General features: G+C 38.6%; 1 protein-coding gene across 7 annotated transcripts in view; it reads left to right on the top strand.

Moving 5' to 3' along the window:
* LOC125175992 (phospholipid-transporting ATPase IB-like) overlaps positions 1 to 24,295 on the top strand; it is a 212,694-nt gene that overhangs the window by 29,608 nt on the left and 158,791 nt on the right. For 5 of the 7 annotated variants that reach the window (XM_047876704.1, XM_047876721.1, XM_047876699.1 and 2 more), the window contains exons 3-8: positions 2,229 to 2,328; positions 6,278 to 6,376; positions 7,731 to 7,776; positions 8,604 to 8,644; positions 11,275 to 11,348; positions 18,670 to 18,739. In XM_047876704.1, coding sequence (XP_047732660.1) covers positions 2,229 to 2,328; positions 6,278 to 6,376; positions 7,731 to 7,776; positions 8,604 to 8,644; positions 11,275 to 11,348; positions 18,670 to 18,739 — 430 coding nt within the window. The remainder of the gene's footprint in view (positions 1 to 2,228; positions 2,329 to 6,277; positions 6,377 to 7,730; positions 7,777 to 8,603; positions 8,645 to 11,274; positions 11,349 to 18,669; positions 18,740 to 24,295) is intronic. The other 2 variants (XM_047876730.1, XM_047876739.1) reach the window with 2 other exon arrangements.

Raw genomic sequence — 24,295 nt, 5'->3', positions numbered from 1 at the left:
CCTCTAATCTGCTTGTGGTTTCCTCTACTGTGTTTTTAATTTCTGTTACTGAATTCTTCAGCTTTCACTGGTTTTTCACATTTTCTGTCTCTTTTTTTGAAGTTCTCACTGAGTTCATCCACTCTTCTCTCAAGTTCTCTGAGTATCTTTAGGACCATTACTTTGATTTTTTTATCAAGCATATTATTTTTGTTTCATTTTGGTCTTTTCCTATGATTTTGTCTTGTTCTTTCATTTGTGACATATTCTTCTGTCTCCTGATTTTGTGACTCTGTGTCTATTTCTATGTATTAGGCAGGTTGGCTACATCTCCTGGACTTGAATGTAGCGGTCTTTAATAGGAGTGGTGCCTATAGTGCAATCTCCGTTGGTCCCCAGAACAACATCCTCCAGGGGTGTCTCCCGTGTGGGCTGTCTTGCACCCTCCACTTATAGCTGGGCCTCAGTTATTCTTAGTTCAGACAGCTGCAATGACCCATTTTTTCTTCTGTTGGTGCACTGGACGGGGTTTGCTCCCGCACTGTGGAGAGGCATGTCTGTGGCTACTGTGGGCTTGTTGGTGGGCAGGGCCAGCAGTCAGCCAACCTGTCTGCAGTTAGCCTTTCTGCCATAGCTGCACATGCACCCTAGGGCAGGGCTTGCTTTCTGCAGAGCCAGCCAAGACGCCTGGCTGCAGAAACTGTGGGCATGTTGTTATATGGGGTTATGTCTCCCTCTCTTCAGGGCAGGAGTCCCTTTGGAGCGGTGCTGGTCCCTGTGGGAGCTGCTCGCAGGGTCTGTTGGGCAGCAGCTGCTTTGCTGGGATGCCTGCTGAAGAATCAGGCAGGCCGGATGGGGAGGGTCCACAGGGGAATGCTGGGCTGGGGCACCTGATGCTAGAAAGGTGGATGAAGAGTGTTGCTGGCTCCCACAAGCATCTGGCTATCTAGCCTGGGGGAAGGAAAGAGAAATGGCTTCTGCCAGCACTCTTGTTCCTGGAAAAATCTCATGCAGATTCCTGCCCCTCCAGGCACATGTTTTAAGATTAGTCAGTAAATCTTCGTGTATACCCCATGTGCTTTTCAAACTGCTGCTTCTGTATTGGGCCTTGGACTGGATTGTTTAGTATGCTGGTCCTTTAAGGGCAGGGACTCAGCTTTCCCTTGCTCTCTGGCTCTCCCACAGTTAAGCCTGATGAATTTTAAAGTTTTTGGATTGAAGCCCCACTGGCCTTCAAGCCAGATTTTATGGGGACTCATCAGTGTGGGTCCCCGGGGCTGGGGGTGCCCTGTGTGGGGTCACATCCTTTTGCTTTTTGGAACTTGCGCTGTCTCTCCCATTTGCGGTTAGTTGTGCTGGGGATTTGGTTCCCAAATGCAGCTCTGCCTTTCCTGCCCTTTTTGGTGTGGCCTCTTCTGTGTGATGGAGCTGTTATCTCTGTGTGTTTGTGGGACAAGGTGAATTCAGGTTTCTCCTATTCTGCCATCTTCCCCAAACTCCTGGTCTTTCCGGTTATTTTTAAAAGTTTATTTATTTATTTTGAGAGAGAGAGAAAGCGGGAGGGGAGGAGAGAGAATGCAAGCAGAGGAGAGGCAGAGAGAGAGAGAGAGAGAGAGAGAGAGAGAGAGAGAGAGAGAGAAAGAGAGAATTTCAAGCAGGCTCCACACTGTCAGTGCAGAGCATTACACCGGGCTTGATCTCAGGAACTGTGAGATCATGACCTGAGCTGAAATCAAGAGTCAGAGGCTTAATTGACTGAGCTACCCAGGCGCCCCTTTCTGACGTTTAAATGTAGTAGATTAATTAGAAAAAAAGAAACACACCCGTGATGGTTTTCTTTGTCCGTGACATGGCCTAGGCATTTGGGGGTAGATGGATTTAAGGTAACTTTTAATGATAAAGCTCCTGGGAGGGAGAGAAGGGAGAAACATTGCTGGCTCTTGTTATCCTTGAACTATAAGACGGATGCTGATTAGGAGTTCTGTTATAAGAATTACAGGCCATTAGAAAATGTGGAATACCTCCTGCTTGTCTATTGTATTCGTAGTTCTTAGTTCCTGAGATGGAGAAAATTCTTTCTTTGTCCTGACATTGTTTTCAGGTAACAATGAGTGTTCAAAAACGACAAAAAATTCTTCAGAAAAGAGTTAGTGTTTTATAATAATATTTTATCCACTTCTGGGTTTTCCTTTGGTGTTTTTAGAGTTCAGAGTGTGAACTGACAGTGGTAATTTTCTTTTTGCCTACAGCACAGCCAAGTACAGCATATGGTCATTCCTCCCTCGATATCTGTATCTGCAGTTTAGCAAAGCTGCTAATGCTTTCTTCCTGTTCATTACTATATTGCAGGTAATATTCCTGAACACATTACTGGATTATGCTTTTTTTAAAAAAAGAAAAATGTAAAAAGCTCATTTAGCTGAAATAAAAATTGAACGTACAGAATAAATTGAAACACGGCAAGAAGAGCTTCTTACAATATTTAAGTTACTCAGTAAGACATCGAAATTCTCATTTGGGGGATGAAAAATTCTCATTTGGGGGATGTTGATGCCCAGTAGATGAATTGGCCCACAGTTCTTCCTGATTTAGATCATTAATGAGATATTATTGGACTAACTTTTATAATGTATGCCACCTCCATGAGAGGATAATTTTATTGTATTAAAAGAAAGAGTTTAAAGAAAGTCCAAATGCTAGTTTGAAATAGCTAATTCTCTTTTCTCTTCTTTTTTTAATATTTCAGTAAGAACACTTAATGTGAGATCTATCCCCTTAACAATTTTAAGTGTATGATATACCAGTGTTAACCATAGACATCTGTTGTACAGCAGGTTTCTAGGACTTCTTAATCTTGCATAACTTAGACTTTATGCTCATTGAATAACAACTCCTTATCTCTCCCTCTCTCTAGACCTTGACACCACCATTTTACTCTGACTCCATGAATCTGACTACATTAGATATCTCACATAAGTGGATTCGTGCAGTATTTGTCTTTCTATAGCTTACTTCATTATAATGCCTTCAAGATTCATCCATGTTGTTACATGTGGCAGAACTTCCTTCTTTTTATAATTTTTTTTAACATTTATTTATTTTTTGAGAGACAGAAAGACACAGAGCGTGAGCAGGGGAGGGGCAGAGAAAGAGGGAGACACAGAATCCGAAGCAGGCTCCAGGCTCCGAGCTGTTAGCACAGAGCCCAATGCGGGGTTTGAACTCACAAACCGCGAGATCATGACCTGAGCCAAAGTTGGCTGCTTAACCAACTGAGCCACCCAGGTGTCCCAGAATTTCCTTCTTTTTAAAATCTGAATAATATTCCATCGTATAGATGCCACATTTTCTTTATCCACTCATCCATCGACAGACATTGATGGTGTTCCCATATCTTGGCTATTGTGAATAATTCTGAGCTGAATGTGGGAGTGCTGCTATCTCTCCAAGATCCTGGTTTCAACTTTTGGATAAATACCCAGAAGTGGGATGGCTGAAGCATATGGTAGTTCTATTTTAATTTCTTTGAAAAAGTTCCGTATTATTTTCTGTAACAGCAGCACCATTTTATATTCCCAGCAGAAGTATACAAGGATTCCAATTTTTTCACGTCCTCACCGACACTCGTTATTTTCTGTGTTTAATTAATAGCCATCCTAACATGTGTGAGGTGATACCTCATTGTGGTTGTGAATTTCATTTGCCTGGTGACTAGTGACATTGAGCACCTTTTCGTGTACCTCTTGGCCATTTGTATGTTGTCTTTGGAGAAATGTCTATTCAAGTCTTTTGCCCATTGTGATTGGATTATTATTATTTTTTTTTTTTCCTGTTGATTTGGAGTTCCTTCTATATCCTTACCAGATGGAGGGTTTTCAAATATTTTCTCCTATTTTGTCGTCTGCCTTTGCATTTTTTGATGGTTCTCCTTGTTGTGCAGAAGAATTTTAGTTTGATGTAGTCCCACTTGTCTGTTTTTGCTTTTGTTGCCTGTGCTTTTGGCGTCCTATCCAAGAAATCTTTGCCAAGACCAACGTCTGGAAGCTTTCCCTCTGTGTTTTCTTTTAGGAATGACATCTTTTCAAAACACTTAAATTCAAGGCCTTCCATAATCTGGTTTATTCCTGTTTCTTCAACCTTGTTTTTGTCATGAACCCTACAACCCGACACAATCTGAGAGGCAAGTCTCCTCACAATTCTTCAGTTTCCTTCCTCTCTTTAGACCTTGGTTCATTCTATTCTCTAACCCAGAAGGCACTCATCTGGCTATCCCCACCCATTCTCTTAAAGGCATAACTCAAAACCATCCTCCTCCAAACTCCACTAAATGCCATGTCCCATGCTGATTTCTCCCTCCCTTATCTTCTGTAGCAGTAATCTGTGCTATGCATTATAATTGGATAATTGGTTTTATTTCTCCTGGCAAACTGCAAATTCCTTGAGAATAGAAACAGTGCCTTCAAGGGGCACCTGGGTGGCTAGTAGGTTAGCTGTCCCACTTCAGCTCAGATCATGATCTCACAGTTGGTAAGTTTGAGCCCTGCATTTGGCTCTGTGCTGACAGCTCAGAGCCTGGAGCCTGCTTCAGATTCTGTCTTCCTCTCTCTCTGCCCCTCCCCCACTCACGCTTTGTCTCTGTCTCTCAAAAATAAATAAAAACGTGGAAAGAAAGAAAAAAAGAAAAGAAAAGAAACAGTGCCTTCAAAACGGCCAAGCTTTGAGATAAGAATTTAATGAATCTGTTGAATTGACCTTAAACAGAAGATTGGCATTAGCAAAAATTTATAGAGATCACATAGTGTGTACCAAAACCTGGGCATGAAATTAGTAATTCAAGGATGAATTGTCAGACGTAGTTCTCCCTTTGGAGAGCGGGTAGTCTTAACATACAAGTGCTTTAAGAAATATTTATAAAGTGCTAGGGGAACACGGCCTACTCTGGGCTTGAGGGCGAGTGGTTCAGGAAAACGTACTGAAAAAGAAGACATTTGAGCCAAAGACTAGAGAATGAGGAGCTCAACAGTAAGTAGAGGTCAGTGGAAGAAGAGAAGACCTTTGGGGCACAGAAGACCGTGTGAGCAAAGGCACAGCAACCGGAAACGCTGGTCGCCTTTTGTGAGAACCGGGGACCCAGTGGGGGAGGGAAAGAGGTAGACTTTTCTCCAAGAAGGTCTTATATGTTTTGCATTGTGAAAATTTAAAGTGTTAAAATTTTCTCTAGCATGTGAAATGTTCTGGAAATGGTAAAAATTTTGTCTGGAGTGTAGAGAAGAAGCTAAAGATGTTGGCCGAGGCCAGGTAATGAGAAGCTTCATGAGCTACATTCAGAAGCTTGGACTGTAGTGAGAAGGCATTGACAGTTAGGAGCTACAGTGAAGTGACCAGCTCCGGCGAGGCTTTAACTGAGGAAAAGAGAGAGGGAGGCCTGGGAGCAACACGACGGGCTTGGGGTGCACTGCAGAGAGATGGAGAAGTCAGGCAGAGGCGAGTTATTTGGAAGGCAGGTTTCATTGATAGCCTCAGCGATCCTAGAACCTCTCCCTTTCTTCCTCTGTGTCTGACTGCTTTTAAAGTAACCACAAGAATTATTGAGCGCTTCAGAATAGACACTCTTTGGCTGCACAAAGAAATAACAAGCAGGAAATAAGGCAGCATAGAGAGTATCCACTCTCTAGACCCAAGTCTAGAAATACAGGCCTGAGAGCTGTTCTAAATCTGTTAAAGGATCTCCTTTACAACCTCATCTACCCTTGCGTCCATCAGAAAACTGCCAGTCTGCTTGTCACTTTATTTCTCCTATCTTTAAACAGTGGGGCATAGCCCCAGAGCCCTCTCCACAGGTAATTTGTACCCAAGCAACGTTATTCTCCCAGGCCTCCAAAAAATTTCTCTTCCGCCTCAAAAAGAAGCAAGATTCGGTTAAGATAACTGACCTTCTGGCTTTAACTGTTTGGAAAGGATGCTATCTTAGACAGTTAAGTTTTGAAAGCTTCAAATACAGTCAGCTTCAGAATACAGTCCAAGCCTCTGAATTCAAAACATAATAACAGTATTCTCTTGGGAAGGTGACATATGACTGAAGCGTTAAGTAGGCGCACTGGTGGCTTTCCCATAATGTAATGTTTCACACCATGCTCGAGGGATGGTTTTGATGTGCTAAGAGTCTCTTTCCCCTTTTTATTTAACACCGTGTGTTGTTTTCATGTCCTGGGTATGCCACAGTAGCCTGGCTTTTAGTGTTAAGCAAAATACAAGAAAAATGTATCATAGAATTCATAGTGTAACTCTGTTTTCGCAGCAAATTCCAGATGTGTCTCCAACGGGAAAATATACAACTCTCTTGCCTCTGATGATTATCCTTACCATTTCAGGCATCAAAGAGATTGTAGAAGATTATGTAAGTTTACTGTTAGTGAAATGTTCTCAAAACTCTTGCCTTGGGGCGCCTGGGTGGCGCAGTCAGTTAAGCGTCTGACTTCAGCCAGGTCACGATCTCGCGGTCCGTGAGTTCGAGCCCCGCGTCAGGCTCTGGGCTGATGGCTCAGAGCCTGGAGCCTGTTTCCGATTCTGTGTCTCCCTCTCTCTCTGCCCCTCCCCCGTTCATGCTCTGTCTCTCTCTGTCCCAAAAATCAATAAACGTTGAAAAAAAAAATTAAAAAAAAAAAAACACCAAAAAAAACCTCTTGCCTTGAGTACATGAGGTGTATTTCTTGCTTTTTTTCCTAGCTGCATGTTTTGCAACTACTGTAATTCTTTAAACCTGTAGTTGATGTGAATTGTGAATTAAACTCTAAGGTTTCAAATTTTAAAGTGTGTGTGTGTGTGTGTGTGTGTGTGTGTGTGTGTGTGTGTGTGTGTTTGAGAAACCAGCAGGACTTAAGAGTGGTCATAAGAACTATGATAGTATCTTTGGGGATATAATGCAACCAGAGGTGAAGATCCTAAGAGGTCATGAATTGTGCAGTGACTTCGTTTCTCCTTTAACCTTGTCAGAGCTATAATTTCACGAGAGCTGGCAAGTTTTAGCTGTGAAGGAAAAGAAGAGAGACATTTAAGATTGCTTTCTGTTTGCTCTGACCCTACCTCATAAAGACAGCTGGGCCACTCCAGTAGAGGCCCCTTCCTCCTCACTCACAATCCTCATGCTCATTTTCCAAAATTGCTATTTGTTATTCGTATTCTTGTGCCGAATTCCTTCATATCTTATTAAGATAGGACATCAGGAAAATCTGTTTGGTTGCTGGTCTTTTGATTGGTTTATAATATGAAAGAATTTCTCAAACTTGATTTAAAGCCTTGGGCTAAATTGGAGCGAAATCCACGATTGCTACTTATGTGTTTAACTATAAATATAGTCCTTGAAAGCAACCTATAATGTGCTAACATTTTCAGTAGCATTCATTATGTAGGAGGCCCTGTAAAATGTGCGTGTGCGTGCGTGTGTGTGTGTGTGTGTGTGTGAGTCTTTGCATGTGTTCACTTAAATGGAGCCACGGACAGGTTAGCGACCTGCGAAGCCTGCATTAGTAAAAGGCAGAGCTGGGATGTTAACCAAGGCAAGCCGTCTCCCGAGGCCACACTTAGCCCCTCCCTTAGATGACCTCTCATTTAGGAGAGTCAGATAAGGGCGAAACAAAGAAGAGACTGACAGGTTTGCTGCCTCTGTTCTTTCTTAAACCTACTGTGACTTGTATTATAATGTGAATTATTCACTCTGAACTTCCGATGTAATGGATTTTTTTCTGTAACAGAAACGACATATGGCAGACAGATTAGTCAACACAAAGAACACAATAGGTAAGATATTAGACTGAGCTTTTATCTCTTCTCACTGTAAGAAAATACCCAAATTGACCAAATAGATACACATACTGTGTTTCATAACGTTCTATTATTTAAAGGAATAGAGACACAAAAAACCAACAACCAGAAGGAAACTGTTGCCATATGTAAGAATCATCAATTATGTTAATTAGGATAAAAGAAAAGAAAAGAGATGGGAAGTTGGAATATTTGGGATATGAGCAATTCTTATGTCAATAGAAAAGATCTGGAGGGGCACCTGGGTGGCTCAGTCGGTTAAATGTCTGACTTCCACTCAGGTCATGATCTCATGGTTCAGGAATTTGAGCCCCACGTTGGGCTGTGTGCTGACAGCTCAGAGCCTGGAGCCTGCTTCAGATTCTGTGTCTCCCTCTCTCTCTCCCTCTCAAAAATAAACATTAGAAGAAAAAAAAAGATCTGGGTGTTACATAGTCTCTCCCAGTCCTAGTTTTGATATGTGCTATCTTGATAATTGATTAGAAATATAGGTTATTTTTTGGGCTAGCAGCCAGTATTTTAGCATGTAGCAGCAAACTTTTTCAGGAGTGGAAGTAACTTAACGTAGCTTCTACCTGTCATCTGTCTATACTTATGTTACATTATATTATACATATTGCTCTATTTTGGTGCAGTGTGTGTGAACACAGTTTACATATTTTTCCACTTTATGTCAAGGTTAAATTAATAAAGACAGTACCTTGTAAAGAAACACATTTAGATTTTTGGAAAAGTATCTTTTGTTATTTTGGACTTTACCTAATACAATCGTTACAGTTAATATATAGCTATATGTTTTTCAGTGTTCAGAGAGAATGAATGGAAAGTGATTATGTGGAAAGAGGTAAGAACGTATTTGAACTTTTAACTTAGTAAGAAGCGCCTACCATATATATTTATTTATTATTATTATTTTTTATGTTTTATTTATTTTTGAAGGAGAGAGAGACAGAGCATCAGTGAGGGAGGGGCAGAGAGAGAGGGAGACACAGAATCCGAAGCAGGCTCCAGGCTCTGAGCTGTCAGCACAGAGCCCGACGTGGGGCTCGAACTCACGGACCGTGAGATCATGACCTGAGCCGAAGTCGGACGCTTAACGGACTGAACCACACAAGCATTCCTGGCGCCTACCATATTTAAAGTTACAGATTTTTATCTATGAAACATGATGAAGGAAGTAGAGGATCAAAGAGAATTAAGTATATTTTGCTCAAGGTCACACAGCCCACAAGTGGTGAAACTAAGATTTGAATTGAAGTCTAAGTGGTTGCAAGTCTACATGCTTCCTAATGTGCCTCTGGGTTACTTCTGTGTCATTTCCTGGAATATCTAAAGATGATGCTTCACAGACTGTTGCTCAGGGTAGAAGGCAGCCTTTGTATGGAGACTACCTCAGGGGATGTTTCCGTGAATATATTTTCCTTGGGATATAAATAAAAGGCATACTTTTATTTATAGTCAGGCTAGATACCGACTCTGTCCTCATCAATAATTAATTGCTGAGGCGCCTGGGTGGCTCAGTTGGTTAAGCATCCGACTCTTGATTTCGCTCAGGTCATGATCTCATGGTTCGTGAGATCCAGCCCCAGGTCAGGCTCTGTGCTGACAGTGAGGTGCCTGCTTGAGATTCTGTCTCTCCCTCTCTCTCTCTCTCTGCCCCTCCCTGGCTTGCACCTGTGTGTGCTGTCTCTCTCTCTCTCCCAAAATAAATAAACTTAAAAATAATAGGAATTAATTGCTGACCAGTGTAAAATTCCTTTGAAGGCTAATTATAAGAATGTTTTGATTTCTAAGTATCAGTATTTCTTTCCCTAAGAGAGATAAACCAGTCATGATTGCATTTTCCTCCTCTCATTGAGACGAAGAGAGCAAAGCCACTGACAGAGCCACCCCATTCCTGATGGCAGAATGTCAGGGGAGAATGACAAGAGGAGAGGAGTGAGGCTCCAGGGGGTGGGCGGGGTGCTTCTCTCAGAGCAGAGGCGACTGCATGATTGACTTTTAATTTACCCCCAGTGCCTTCCACTGGAAAAGCAAGTCAAATAGCTAGAGCCAAGGCCCAGGAATTGTTATCTCTCTGACTGCTTTTATACCTGTACAATCAAATAGAGCACTCTAAATATCAGGGGCTTACAAAAGGAAAAGGGAGTTGATTTGGAGGTGCTGTGGGCAAAACAGAAAGAGAGCTTGTAAGACATGCCCACCCTTAGGGGAATGACTGCCTGCTGTCAGTTCCATGAGTGCATAATTTTCGGGGTCACTGTTGTTTCGGTGGGGGGGGGCGGAAATCTAATTACAAAGTTTCAACTTGTCTCAGTCTAGCCATTGTTAGATCTTATTGTAAATTAGTCGTTTATGTAAGTTACAAATTTATTGTTCACTGCATTGTGAATTTTTATGTAATATGTAAATTGTGAATGTTTATTTGTCAATCTGTTTTTCTCCCCTGCTGTTGCACGTGTTCTCTGCATTTGTAGACACATGCAACTTTTAAGGTTCTCTCTTCACTTTGATACGGAAGTATTTAATTAACCTTTGCCCAATTAATGAAGGTAGACATGTTCTGTGTGATCATGCCATAAAAAGGAAAATAGAGTCTCCTTTTCTCTTCCTCTTCAGAAGAAATTACTATTATTTTTTCCAACATAGTTCTAGAAATTGGTTTATGAGAAAATTTTGCCCTCTGCCCCTCTGCATTTCTAGCTGCCCAGGAAGGGCCTGCCACTTTTAAGACTAATGTCCTCAATACTTAGCACCGTGGAAATAAATGCTCAAGGGGTTTGTCAAAGAAAAAGTACACAAGAAGAAAGCATCAAGAACTCATATTGTTTTCCCTCTGTATTGTTCCTAGTATTTACATCTCTCTCTTACTTACAAGTTGGAATTCATTTATACATTCAGCCAACAAATATTTATTTATTTGTTCATTCATTCATTCACTCATTCATTCCCTGTTCCACATAAAGTTCACAGACCAGCAGAGAAAAACACATCATTAGGCAAGCAGTTACAGCGTGATGGTGTATGAACAACGTATCATGGGGAAAATACTAGTACCAGTAGGTCTGTTTGGATTTCTCAGCCTTGGCAGAGCTTACATTTTGGGCCAGAAAATTATTTGTTGTAGGGGCTGTCCTGGGCATTGTCGAATGTTTAGCAGTATCCCCGGCCTCCGGGCACTTGATGCCAATAGCACGACCCCCTAAAACCCCAACATCGTGACAACCAAAAATGTCTCCAGACATCGCCAAAGGTTCCTGGTGGAGGGGGAGGGCAAAAGAGACTCTGGTTGAGAGCAACTACTTTAGAGGAATGAATCCCTGAAAAAATAAAATTGTTCTAATGTAGCCGAAGTTTCTTAGCATGGCTTCAGGATTTTCATATCAGAATTTTTCTTAAGAATATTTGACATATTTTGCCTCTATCTGTGCTTTTAGAATTTATGCTTCGGTTGTTTCTTTCCCGGTTTAAAAGGTCAAGGTGGGTGACATTGTGAAGGCCTCAAATGGACAATTCCTTCCTGCAGACATGGTTCTGATTTCTTCCAGGTTAGTCACGTTGGTGTGCATTTAAGGAACTTTTATTCTGAATGAGAAATTTTAAGGAAGACAAAGGCCTACCCTACTCACCCCTTTCTCCATCCATCTCTTTATAGTATAGACTAGCACCTGCAAAGTTTTACTGTGAAAGGACTCATAGTAAATATTCTCAGCTTTGGGGGCCATGCAGTCTCTGTTGTGGCATCAGAAATAGCCATAGGCATCATGTAAACAAATAGGTGCGGCCGTGCTCCAATAAAACTTTATTTATAAAAAGAGGCAGGGCTTGGATTAGGCCTGTGGGCCATAGTTTGCTGACCGCTATTCTATACTTTTATTATCTTTTTCTTTAATTTCCCTGGGCATATTTTCTTCTTTCCTAATTGTTAGATTAATTCCATCCCTTCTATAATTTCTACAGACGTTCAGCAAAAATTCAAAAAATGTACACCTGTCTTATTTTAATCTTATGGCAATTCTGAGATGTTCCCATTCTATAAACAAAGTGACTCGCACAGAGAGTAAGTGATTTTTTTGGTACCATTAAGTGGGTTCATGTGAGACCCAAATTTAAAAACACAGTCTCTGGTCTCTTTGTAGAACTACATTGCTTTATTCACTGGCTGTTTTAGAGGAAACTTACACAGAGACTCCCTGCAATGGGTATTTCCTTCCCATCAGGTGGCATCTGACCACCTCCCTCATGCTTCTGTGTTGTCCCTCCTGGGTTTCCTCCTTCTTGTTCTCTGTAAGGAGAACGTAGTCTAGGGCATCTGTGGGTAAGAGTGGCTATAGTCATGAACACAGCTGCACTTGACATGTTGGGCAAACTGGTTTCCTAGATAAGTCATAATCATCTCAAGGTAAAAAAAAAAAAAGTTCCTAGCCATCTAGACACATGTCACTCTGCAGCATAGAGAGATTTCTTGGGAAGAGAAGCAGATTTGTTCTAGAGCTATTGTCCAAGCTTCTTGAAAAGCAGTAATTCCAACCTTAGCTCTTTTTCCTACCAGATGCACTTTGTTCTTTTGTCATGGTTGCATTAACCCACTGGACAGAGGAACTTAACTGTTGCTGATGTGTTTCTCTTTTGGGTTTGGTTAGGGTTATGGGGTTGACATAGGAGCCAGAGATGTACCATAAAGTGTTTTGTTTTTATAACCTCTACATTATTTGTTTGTGTGACTTTCTTTACCTCTTCCTTTCTCTCAAAAAAGTACTACTTATATAGAAAACAGTATTTTTTTGGAGTAGGAGAGAAGTAAGGGGGGGGGACAAAAATATTCTTGGACTTTTTTCTGGCAATTTTATAGATTATATTTTCTAAGTATTCACCCTACCCCTGCTAAACAATTCAGATACACACATATGTGCACGCACATGCACGCACCTGCGCATGCGCGCGCACACACACACACACGCACACACACAGCCCCCAGTGCTTATTTGATTGGGCATAAAAGTAAGAAAACCAGATTGAAGCCAAGAATGAACTGAGAATCTTGGAAGAATCTTCCTAAGAATCTTGGAAGGTAATCGTGTGCCAATATAGGCTTTTCCCCCAAGGGTTTCTGCCAAACCATGAAGACTATAAGCTTCCATTTTGTTGAGCTTAGTGAGTACAAGAGACAGGGATAAAGCCCGGGGGACACCCCTATGTGGAGAACTGGGTAGGGGATTCTTGCATAAAGTTGAGAATTACAATCTTAGTTTAGGTAGAATGAAAAGTAAAACCCGCTATGCTGTAGGGGCAATAGAGAAATGTGCTTGCCTTGACTTTGGCACAGAGGGGAGGGGAGACGTTCCCTGTGAGAATTCAAGCTGACTCATGCAGATATGATCTCTGAATTCACCTGGCCTGTGGGGTGAAGAGATTTTAAGAAGAGAATTTAATGTCATCATGGAAAATAAAGAAAAAAACCTCTAATTAATTAGAAGGAGATAAAACAGAGAAAAGAAAAGGCAATGGTCCAAAAGATAATGGCTGACAGGTTTTCAGAATTGTTGGAAGTCCATCCCTTGGATTCACTGGGTTTCCTGGATCTGAAGCTAGAAGTAAATAATAGGAAACATCAGAGTCATTGAGAGTGTGATAATCGGAATTGTGTTTGTATTGTTCAGAATGAGGATGAAAATACCAATTGGCTAGAAACCTTAAATTCTGGATTATTTGTGTAAAAATTTACTTTAATATCTAAAAGATTAGACATAGAGGATATAACTTCCAGCCATATCAAGGGGAAAGATTATTTGAGCAGAAGGAAAAAGCCCTCAAAGGTAACTAAAAGAATAGAAAAAAGAGGCAAAAAGAGGGAGAAACAGAATGCACATAGTCAGGTAGTAGAATGAAGAAAAATATATCATCAATTATAATTAAAGCAAATGGATTTAAGAAGTTAAAAAGAGAAGGTTATGAAATTATCCAGCTATCTGTTTATAAGAAATTCACAAAACACAAGTGCTCACAAAGATTAAAATCAAAGGATGAAAAAATAAACACAGAAAATAGTGAAAGAAGTCCAGAAGAGACGGTATCACTAGTAGATGAAATAGGTTTTGAGGCAAAAAGCGTTGAGGTAAAGTCTCATTGAAGAAAAAGAAAAGAGCCATTGCACAATAAAAGTTTTAATTCATGGAGAAAAGAGGAAACTTATACATCTACAAGAAACTTACAAACCCCACATCATACTGTGATGTTTTAATATTTGCTTTCAGGAACTGATCAAATGGAGAAGAAAGTCCATATGGAGGTAGAATACTTGAAAAGCACAATAACAACCTTGAAATAATGGCATGTATAGAACAGAACTTTTTGGTGTATTTTACCAAAAAGTGATGTATACATAATCTTCAAGCACAGTTAGGAATATATGTCAATATATTCTGTCATAAGACAGAATCAACAGATTTTAAGAGGCTGGTATCCCACAGGCCACCTGCTCTGACCACAATGCTATTAAGTCAGAATTCAATAATAAGATAACTAGGAACCTTATGTGTTAGAAATAAAACGTACCTGTAAATCATGGGTCAAGGAGGCAATCATAATGGAAATTGGAAAATACTTAGATTTTAGTACTTATGAGAATGCATCAAATCTCCTGTGTTATAACTAAATTTATAGACATTTTCATTACAAAAGAAATAAATGCAAAAAAAAAAAAGAGCTAAGAATCCAGTCTAAGAAAATAGCGACAGTACAAAAGAATAAACTCAAAGAAATCAAACATAAGGAAATAATAGAGATAAGAGTAGAAATTAATGGGGTGCCTGGGTGGCTCAGTTGATTGAGTGTCCAACTCTTGATTTTGACTCAGGTCATGATCCCAGGATCATGGGATCGAGCCCTGCATTGGGCTCCGCAGTGAACATAGAGCCTGCTTAAGAGTATCTTTCTCTCTCCCCCTCTGTCCCTCCCCACCTCTCTCAAATTAAAAAAAAAAAAAAAAAGAGTAGAAATTAATGAAAGAAAAACAGTGGAGAAGATCAAAATGGGCAAAGCTTGCTTCTTAGAAAGAGACTAATAAATGAAAGTTTGGTAAGATTAATCAAGGAAGAAAAGGAAAGGCACAAATATGTGTATTTGTTTAAAAATTGAAAATTTGATATAAATGCACCAGAGATTAAAGAGAGGATCTTATGAAAGTTTTATGATCTTGTTTTAGCATTTAAGTGAAATGCATAAACCCATAGGAAAATACAATATATACCAAAACTTATTCTAGAAGAGATATAGAGCCTGAATGGCCCTATAATCATTAAGGATATTATATAAATAGTAAAAAAACAAAACAAAATGAAACCAAAAAAACACATAAACTTCCCACAAAGAGACTATCAAGACAAGACACTGTAACTGTCAAATTCTATCATACATTCAGTGTGGGGAAAATACCAATTTTCTAATAAACTCCTCAAAGAAATACCAAGAATATCCTCTAATTTTCTGAAACTGGCATAAACTTGACACAAAAAAATTACCAAATACAGAATGAGAAAGGAAACTGACAAGTCCATTTTGCTGTTAATTTTAATATAAAATCTTAAAACCTGACAGTATAAAAGATGGTAATATGTAATGATCAAATGGGGTTTATCACAGGAATGTATATATATTTTTTAATAATAAGGAGTCTGACTCCATTTTTGGATCTTTGCTGACAGCTTTTAAGCCTCCTTTCCTCTTCCCCTTCTGCCCCATGTCTAGACTGGCTGACAGAAAAGCCTGCGTGCTCCCTCCTTTGGCACCTGCAGGAGTTTCAAATCATGTAAGCCTCTGCTTGAGTGGGGGCTTCCTCCCTAACCACCAAAAAAGCCCCACCCCTAAGCCTGTCTCCTTTACCTGCTCTCTTAAGGCATTTCTGGATCAGCTTCAAAGGTCTGCCCTCTTCTCCCCAGAAAACCTCATCATGTGTGTAATAAATCTTCCCACCCTTTTGATGTGTTTGTGGCATCATCAGTTTTGACACTCAAACCAAATTTTGGGTGGGTGGCTGGCTGGCTGATCCTGCTTCTAAAGGGTAACCACAACAGTTTTTTTTTTCTTATTAGGAAATCAGTTGACTTTTAAATAAGGAGGAAAAAGTTACAAGCAATAAATTTATATATATATATATATATATATATATATATATACACACACACATATACATATATAAGTATATATCTATCTTTTATATTTACTTATATAAAATATATATGTCATATATATATATACTGTGTATATATATATATTACATATATATATATATATATATATATATATATATGCCATATATGTTTTTTATATTTACCTACATGGTACTTTTAATGGTACTCTTTTTTTCTCCATGTGGATTGAGATACTGCCTTTTGACCTTTCATTTTAGTCTGAAGAAACCCCTTCAGTATTTATTATAGGGTAAGCCTGCTGTCAACAATGTCTTTGTTTTTATTTATCTGGGAATGTATTAGTTCTTCATTTTTTGAAAGGTAGTTTTGTTGGATATGGCATTCTTGGTTGATAATTTTTTTCCAGTGCTTTGAATATGTCATCCTAGTACCTTCTATCCTCCAAGGTTTCTGCTGAGAATGATTTGATAGTCTTTTTTATCATCTCTTCAAAGTGGTGAGTAGCTTTTCTCTTGTTGCTCTCAAGATTTTCTCTTTGGCTTTAATTTTCAAGTTTGATTAGGATTTGTCTAGGTGTGGTTTCTTTGAGAATATTTTACTTGGAGGCTTATTTTGTTGAGCTTCTTGGATGTGTAGATTAATGCTTTTCATCAAATTTAGGAAGTTTGGGGTATCATTTCTTTAAATATTTTTTCTGCCCCTTTCTGAATTCTTTTGGGACTCCCATTATATGTATGTTGCTACGTTTGTTTGTGTCCCACAGGTCTCTGAGGCTCTGTTTTTTTTTTTCTTCTTTTAAATTTTTATTTCTTAGCCTGAGTTATCTCAATTGACCTATCTTCCAGTTCGAGTCTGCTCAAATCTGAGTAGTGGATTTTTCGTTTCAGTTATCATACTTTTCAACCCCAGAATTTCTATTTGCTTTCTTTTTTCTAATTTCTATTCTTTATTGATATTCCCTATTTGAGGGGACATGTTCTAATATGTTATTTCTTTTGACATAGTTTCCTTCAGCTATTTGAACATATTTAGTATAGCTGATTTACACCTGTCTGGTAAGTTCAATGTCTGGATTTGTTCAGGAAGACTTCCTATTGATTTTTAATCTGTATATGGTTCATACTTATTTGCTGCTCATGGTTTTCATGTTTCATGTTTTTTTGTTGAAAATTGAACATTTTAAGTAATATAATGTGGCATCTCTGACCATCAAATTCTCTCTCCTCCCCAGGATTTTTTTTTGTTGCTTTTCATTAGAAGTTTTTCTTTTAGGGGGCACCTGGGCGTGAGTTTGAGCCTCACGTCGGGCTCTGTGCTGACAGCTCAGAGCCTGGAGGCTGCTTGGATTCTGTGTCTCCCTCTCTCTCTGTCCCTTCCATGCTCATGCTCTTTCTCCCTCCTTCTCTCTCTCTCTCTCTCAAAAATAAATAAAAATTTAAAAAGAAAGCTTTTCTTTTAGGCTTTTTGGTTAGTCTGTTGTTTTCCCTAACTTATACATCACCTCAGATAGCTGCAACATTAAAATACTTTCCTGTAAATGTTCTCAACAAATGTTTCTCCCACACCCACCACTATTTACCTAGATTTGAGCACTGGGTAAGCTCTGGGTTAAGTCAGATAAAAACAAGCCCTTCAGGTGGGAGCTTCCAGAGACCATCAGACAGGTGAAATAATAACTTTTTGGGAATAAGGCTTTGAAAGAGGTCATTATCTTTTATGCTCCCTCAGTACTAGAAATGTGGACTGTTATTTTTTAAAGCTGCTACTGAGCCCAAAGCAGGAGGAAGTTAAAATATTACAAAGCTCTCTTTAAAAACAACAAGATTTGGCTTTTTTTTTTCTTGAATAAAATCTCCCTGGATTGATTTAAATCTTTAGTTAATTTTCAGAGTTGTGAAAAACTTGATTCTGATAATTTTTGTCAGTTATCTCATTGTTTTATAGAGGAGAAAGTTTTTGGAAGTTCTTACTTTGTTATATCACTGACATCCTTAATGAAGATCTGTTTTTATTTTGGGGTATATGGTCTTGGCTGGCAAAATTCATAGATTGTTTTATTTTAAACTTGATACTGCTGTGAATGAGATACAGTCAAAAGAGATAAGACTGAAATCAAGACTTTAATGACAATTTTTGTTATTCTTTGTGGCACTCCCCGCCTCCCCAAATAATTAATTTTCATGAGTGAGTTGCATTTGACATGGAGTAAAATCTGGCAAGACAAATGTTTGTTAATTCAGTGTTAATTTCTTCACTGGTGAGGTCAGATAGAAATGGAGAAGCCCAAGTGTAGTGTTTGAGGACTTCAGCTCTGTCCAGAGTTATCCTAAAGATTTACCCTCATTATAAAGGCCATAGAGCCTGAGCTCTTGGGAACTACCACGGACACATTTTAGAAAAGAACAGAATTTTAAGTTTGACCTCGTTGTGATGCTGGTCTGTTCTGGCCTATATAACATACTCTGTTCACCGTCAGCCATGTCTCTTTCTGAGAGTAAAGAGTAATCACACAGCTTTTGAAGGGTAGAAAGTTCTCTACTACAGGGTGAATTTTAGGCTGGTGGTATCAGACTTAATATCTCCCGGAAAAGTAACTGTGGTCTTTTCGGTTTTGAAGAAACAGAGCTGTTGATGTAGGTCCCATTTCATTGTTCATATTATTGGGAAATTAGTTTTTTTGACAGATATTCATTCAAGTTATTTGCTTTATTTTCCTTAGTGAACCTGAGGCAACATGTTATGTTGCAACATCTAATCTGGATGGGGAGACAAACCTAAAAATACGGCAGGTAAAGACACCTTTTTAAATCCTGATTTTATGCTTAAGCTCACAATGTCAAGTTTTGTCAGGTGCCAATTATTTATTTTTCATGAAGAAAAGTATCTCACTACTCTGGTGTAGATGTAATGAGTCCTCAGGAGTTATTTACAGGGTACTTTAAAAAAAACAAGTAGGAACTAGGTAAGAAAAAAGTGTCCTATAAAATTCAGGTCATAAAGGATAACATACCTTTGAGCATGCTCTTTTGAGGATATTTTTGTTAGTGCTTTGGTAATATAACTATCTTCATGATAAATATCATAATTATTAATCTAAATGAGCTCTGAGTGATCTTATATAACACTGCTTTTTAAACTATCATTTGAATTTCAGAGTAACTTGTGATTATGAATGGAAGGAGATAGTTTTCCAATTAACTTCCTATTAATGGAAAAAAGACATTGATCTTTAAGATCATTGAGTCTTGGGTGCCTGAGTGGCTCAGTCAGTTGAGTGTCCAGCTCTTGGTTTTGGCCCAGGTCATGATCCCAGGGTTGTAGGATTGAGCCCCGTGTCGGGATCTGTGAGGAGTGTGGAGCCTGCTTAAGATTCTGTATCCCTCTCCCCTGTTCATGTGCTCTCTCTCTTCCTCTCAAAAAATAAAAAATAAAAATAAATAAAATAATTGAGTCTTTGCTTTATCACTTGGCTTCAGAAAGGAAGCCCCTGATTTTACATTTGAATATTTACATGTCTGCTAATCTTTTTTGCAAACTTTAGTGTGATTGAAAGTGAAAAATATGTATTTAGGATTTATTAAAGTAATACATCATCTTTGTAAAAATAATACAAACAGTACAGAAACCTAGGCAGTCTATTAAACCTTCTCTATCTTCTAAATCCCATCTTTATCCCCAGTACTAATTGTTGTGATAGTTTGGTGGTACCTTCTTGAATTTTAAAAATGCAATTATAGACTTCTGTTTCAGGAGAAATGAAGTAGACATGTTTTCTTCTATTTTCCTGCTAAGTACAACTAAAAAGTTTGGACATTATGTAGAAAACAATTATAAGGAGACATTGAAAGTGTCATTGAAAAACATGGAAAGAGTGACAGAAGAAGGTAGATTGTGGGACCTTAGAACCCATGGAACAACATGGTGGTGAGTTCCCTGGGTTTTCCTTTTGCCTTGTATATACCAGGTTTGGGACTGAAGAAACCAAAAACCCAGAAAAACCAATGGACACAGACCCAAAAAAAGGATGGTCCAACAAAAGCCTCCTTTCTCTAGTCAAAGGACTGGGAAAAGGGCAGAGAGTAAGACAAAAACTTTGACAATGGCCACTCTACCCCAGCCAGACACGGAGTGAAAATATGGTCCCATTCCCACCTCTGCCAGCAAAGGTTGAATGTAGAGCCTTGACTTCCACCGTTACCATGCTGAAATGAGGCACCCAACTCCGCCACAAAGATGATGTCAGAGAAACCAAGTAGGAAGCTAAGACTTTGATTTTGTAATAAGGGTGGCAGTAAGGCCCTCTCCTCTTTCCACAGTGTCAGTGGAGATGACATGGACATCAGTAATAAGGTGTTCCAATCTTTTCAATGATGGAGGCGACAGGGCAGCCAGAACTCCCACTCCTGTCCAGCTGTAACAAGGGGCCTCCCCATTTGGCTGTCAACAGAGGCCAAGTGTGCAACTTGTCCTTCTACCCCCATCTTGCAGTAATGAGGCAACACCTTCCTCTGTCAGAGTGGTGTCAAAGGAAGCCACCTAACACAGAAAGCTTAAATGATATCCAGATCTTATAATACCCCAAATGTCCAGATTCCAATAAAAAGTCACTTATTATGCCAAAAACCAGGAGGATCTCAAACTCCTTGAAAAGACGACAGCTAATGCCAACACCAAGATAACGAGATGTTAGAATTATCTGGAAGCGATTTTAAAGGATCTGTTGGAAAAAAAAAAAACTCCAATGAGCAACTACAAACATTCTTGAAACAAATAGGAACATATAAAAAGTCTCAGCAAAGAAACAAAATCTCAGCAAAGAAACAGATGACCCAATGGAAATTTTAGAACTGAAAAGTACAAAAAGTACTTAAGGCATTAAAAACTCTAAGTGATGAACTCAACAGCAGAATAGAAGGGACAGAGGAAAGAATCCATGAACTGAAAGATAAAGCAATAGAAATTGCCCAGCTTGAATAACAGAGATAATAGGCTGAGAAAAAAAATGAACAGAGCCTCAGCGACCTGTGGGAATATAACCGAAGAGCTAACATTCATGACATGAGCTACTGGAACGGAAAAGATGGTGGAGCTGAAAAACTGTCAGAAGAAACAGTGGCTAAAACTTCACAAATTTGCCAAAAAAACGTAAACAAGCTATAAATTTAAGAAGCTGAGTGAACCAAAAAGGGTAAACCCAAAGAAATCCATACAAAGACACGTTATAATCAAACTTCTGAAAACAAAAAATATTTTAAAGTAGTTGAGAGAAAAAAGATAACTCCCTATAGGGGAAAGACCATTTGTAGAAAAGCGGATCTCTTACTAAGACCCATGGAGGTCAGGGGAGCCTGGGTGGCTCAGTCGGTTAGGCATCCAACTTTGGCTCAGGTCATGATCTCACGGTCCGTGAGTTTGAGCCCCGCGTCGGGCTCTATGCTGACAGCTCAGAGCCTGGAGCCTGCTTCCAATTCTGTGTCTCCCTCTGTCTTTCTGCCCCTCCCCCACTCATGCTCTGTCTGTCTCTCTCTCTCTCTAAAATAAACATTAAAAAATTTTAAAAAAGACCCATGGAGGTCAGAAGGAAGGGGCATAACATTTAAAAAATGCTGATAGGGAAGAACTGTCAGTCCAGAATCATGTATGGAGCAAAAATATTTTTCAAGAATGAAGAGAGAATTAAAACATTCCCAATTGAAGGAAAAAAATAACAGTTTGTTGCCACAAGACGTACTGTAAAGAATGGCTGAAGGAAGGAAACCATAAAAAAGGAACATAAGAAACAAGGAATAAAGAACATGATAAGCAAAAATAAGGCCAAATACAATACGCCTCTTTTCTCTTCAGCTTTCTAAATTATGTTTGATGGTTGAAACAAAAATTATAAAGTTACCTGATGTGGTTGTAAATGTATGAAAGAAAATATATAAGGTATGTAACAGAGGAGGGTAAAGAGACACAAAAGGAAGCAAGGCTTCTATATTTTGTTTAAACTTGTAAGATGACACAAACTGTGAGCAGTTATACATAAATAATGTAATGCCTGGAATAACCACTACAATAGTTATACACTGAGGAATATACTAAAAAACAATCAAATCAAAATGAAATTCTAAAAAAATGTTCAAGTAACCCAAAGGAAAGCAGGAGAAAGAAAAAACAATAAAGCAAAATCAGAAAAAAACAAACAAAATCAATAATTATATTAAATGCCCTGAAATATTGGATTAGAATATTATCTAATGGATTAAAAACATGATCCAAGCATATGCTGGATGATATAAGTTTTCTATACAAAACTCACTTTAATTATAATGGTATAGGCAGGTTAAAAGTAAAAGATAGAAAAAGATATGTCATGTAAAGATAAGTCAGGAGTGGCTTTATTAATAGCATATCAAGTAGACATCGGAGCAAATGAAACTGCCAGAGATAGAAGGGAACATTTTTTTATTATGTAATGACAAGAGAGTCGATCCACCAATAAGATATAGCAGTGTTAATGTGTATGCATCAAAATACAGAGCTGCAAATATGTGAAGCTAAAATTGCTAGAACTTAAAGGATAAATATGCATATCCACATTTTTAGTAGGAGACTTCAGCGACCCTGTCTCATTAATTGACAGAACAACCAGACAGAGAATTCTCAAAGATACAGAACTAAATGCCATCAACCAACAGGATCTATTTGATATTTATACAGCATTCAACAATACCCAACAAAAGAAAGACCTACTCTTTTTGGTGCTCAAAGAACGTACACCAAGATACAGAATACCTGTGTCATCAAACAAGCCTCATAAAAATGAAAAAAATTGAAGCCACGGAGAACGTGTTCTCCACCCATAGGAGAATAAAGCTAGAAATTGTGGCAAACATAACAGAAAAACCTACAAACACTTAAAAAGATAAATTGAATAGCCTGATAACTTCTAAGGAAATTGAATTCATAATTTAAAAATGCCCCCAAAAGAAATCTCAAGGCCCTGGTGGTTTCAGTGGAATATCCTAACAAACATGCAATGAAAAATGAACATCAATTATATATAGTCTCCTCCAGAAAACAGAAAAGGAGGAAACCCTTCCCAAATCATTTTGTGAAGCTGTTATTATTACCCTGATACCCAAACCAGACAAAGACAGTGGGAAAAAAAAATGTTTCAATATCCCTCAAGGGTACTGACACCAAAATTCTTTAAAAGTACTAGTAAATAGAATTCAGAACTATAGGAAAAGAAATATAAAGGTTTATTCCATATATTCAAGGTGCATTTAATAATTGGAAATCCATCCATGTAATCCACCATTTTAGGTTAAAGAAGAAAAATCACATGGTAATATCAATAAATGCAGGAAAAGCATCTGACAAAATTGAATGTCAATGAGAAAAATTAGGGAAATGTAGGAATAGAGGGGAACATTCTCAACTTGGTACAGAACATCTACAAAAACTTAGAGCTACTATTAAAATATATGTAATGAAATGTAAGTGGTAAAAGACTAAATGCATTCCCCCCACCCCCACCCCAGATGGGAACAAGGCAAGGATATCTGCTGACATTACTCTTACTCACATAGCATTGGAAGCAGTAGAAAGTGCAGTAAAGAGGCATACACATTGGAAGGGAAGTAATAAGACTGTATTTGATTTTGACATAGTTGTCTACATAAAAAAAGTTGTCTACCTAGATTTCCAAGGAATCTAAAATAAAATGAAATAATGTGTTTTTGGCAAGGATGCAGGATACCAGATAAACACAAAGCACTTTCATTTCTGTATAGTGGCAATAAACCTGTGGACCCTGAAATTTAAAAATACAATACCATTTATAAGCACTCAAAATGTGAATTAGGTATAAATCTAACAATATAGACAGGGTCTGTATGCTGAAAATTTCATTACAATGTTGATGAAAGAAATTAAAGAAGATCTAGATAAATGGAGAGATAAACAGTGTTCATGGATTGGACGGCTCAACACAGTAAGGGATACTAATTCTCCCCAAATTGACATACCAGTTTAATGGAACTCGTAGGAAAATCCCAGCAAGATCTTTTGTAGATATGGATGAGGTTATCCTGAAATATTTACAGAAAGGCAAATGAACTGTAATAACTAAAACAATTTCGAGAAAGCAGCACAAAATGGAAGGAATAAGATTTCAAGACATTCTACGACAGTAATCAAGAGTGTGTGGTTTTGGTAAAGGGATAGACACATAGCTCAGTGCAACAGAATAGAAAACCCAGAAATAGATCCATACAAATATGCCCAAACGATTTTGTCAAAGGTGCAAAAGCAATTCTTTGGAGAAAAGGTAACATTTTCAACAAATGGTTCTGGAG

Source organism: Prionailurus viverrinus, chromosome A1 (genome assembly GCF_022837055.1).
Source record: "Prionailurus viverrinus isolate Anna chromosome A1, UM_Priviv_1.0, whole genome shotgun sequence".
Taxonomy (NCBI): Eukaryota; Metazoa; Chordata; class Mammalia; order Carnivora; family Felidae; genus Prionailurus; species Prionailurus viverrinus.
This window is presented reverse-complemented; position numbering and strand designations above follow the sequence as displayed.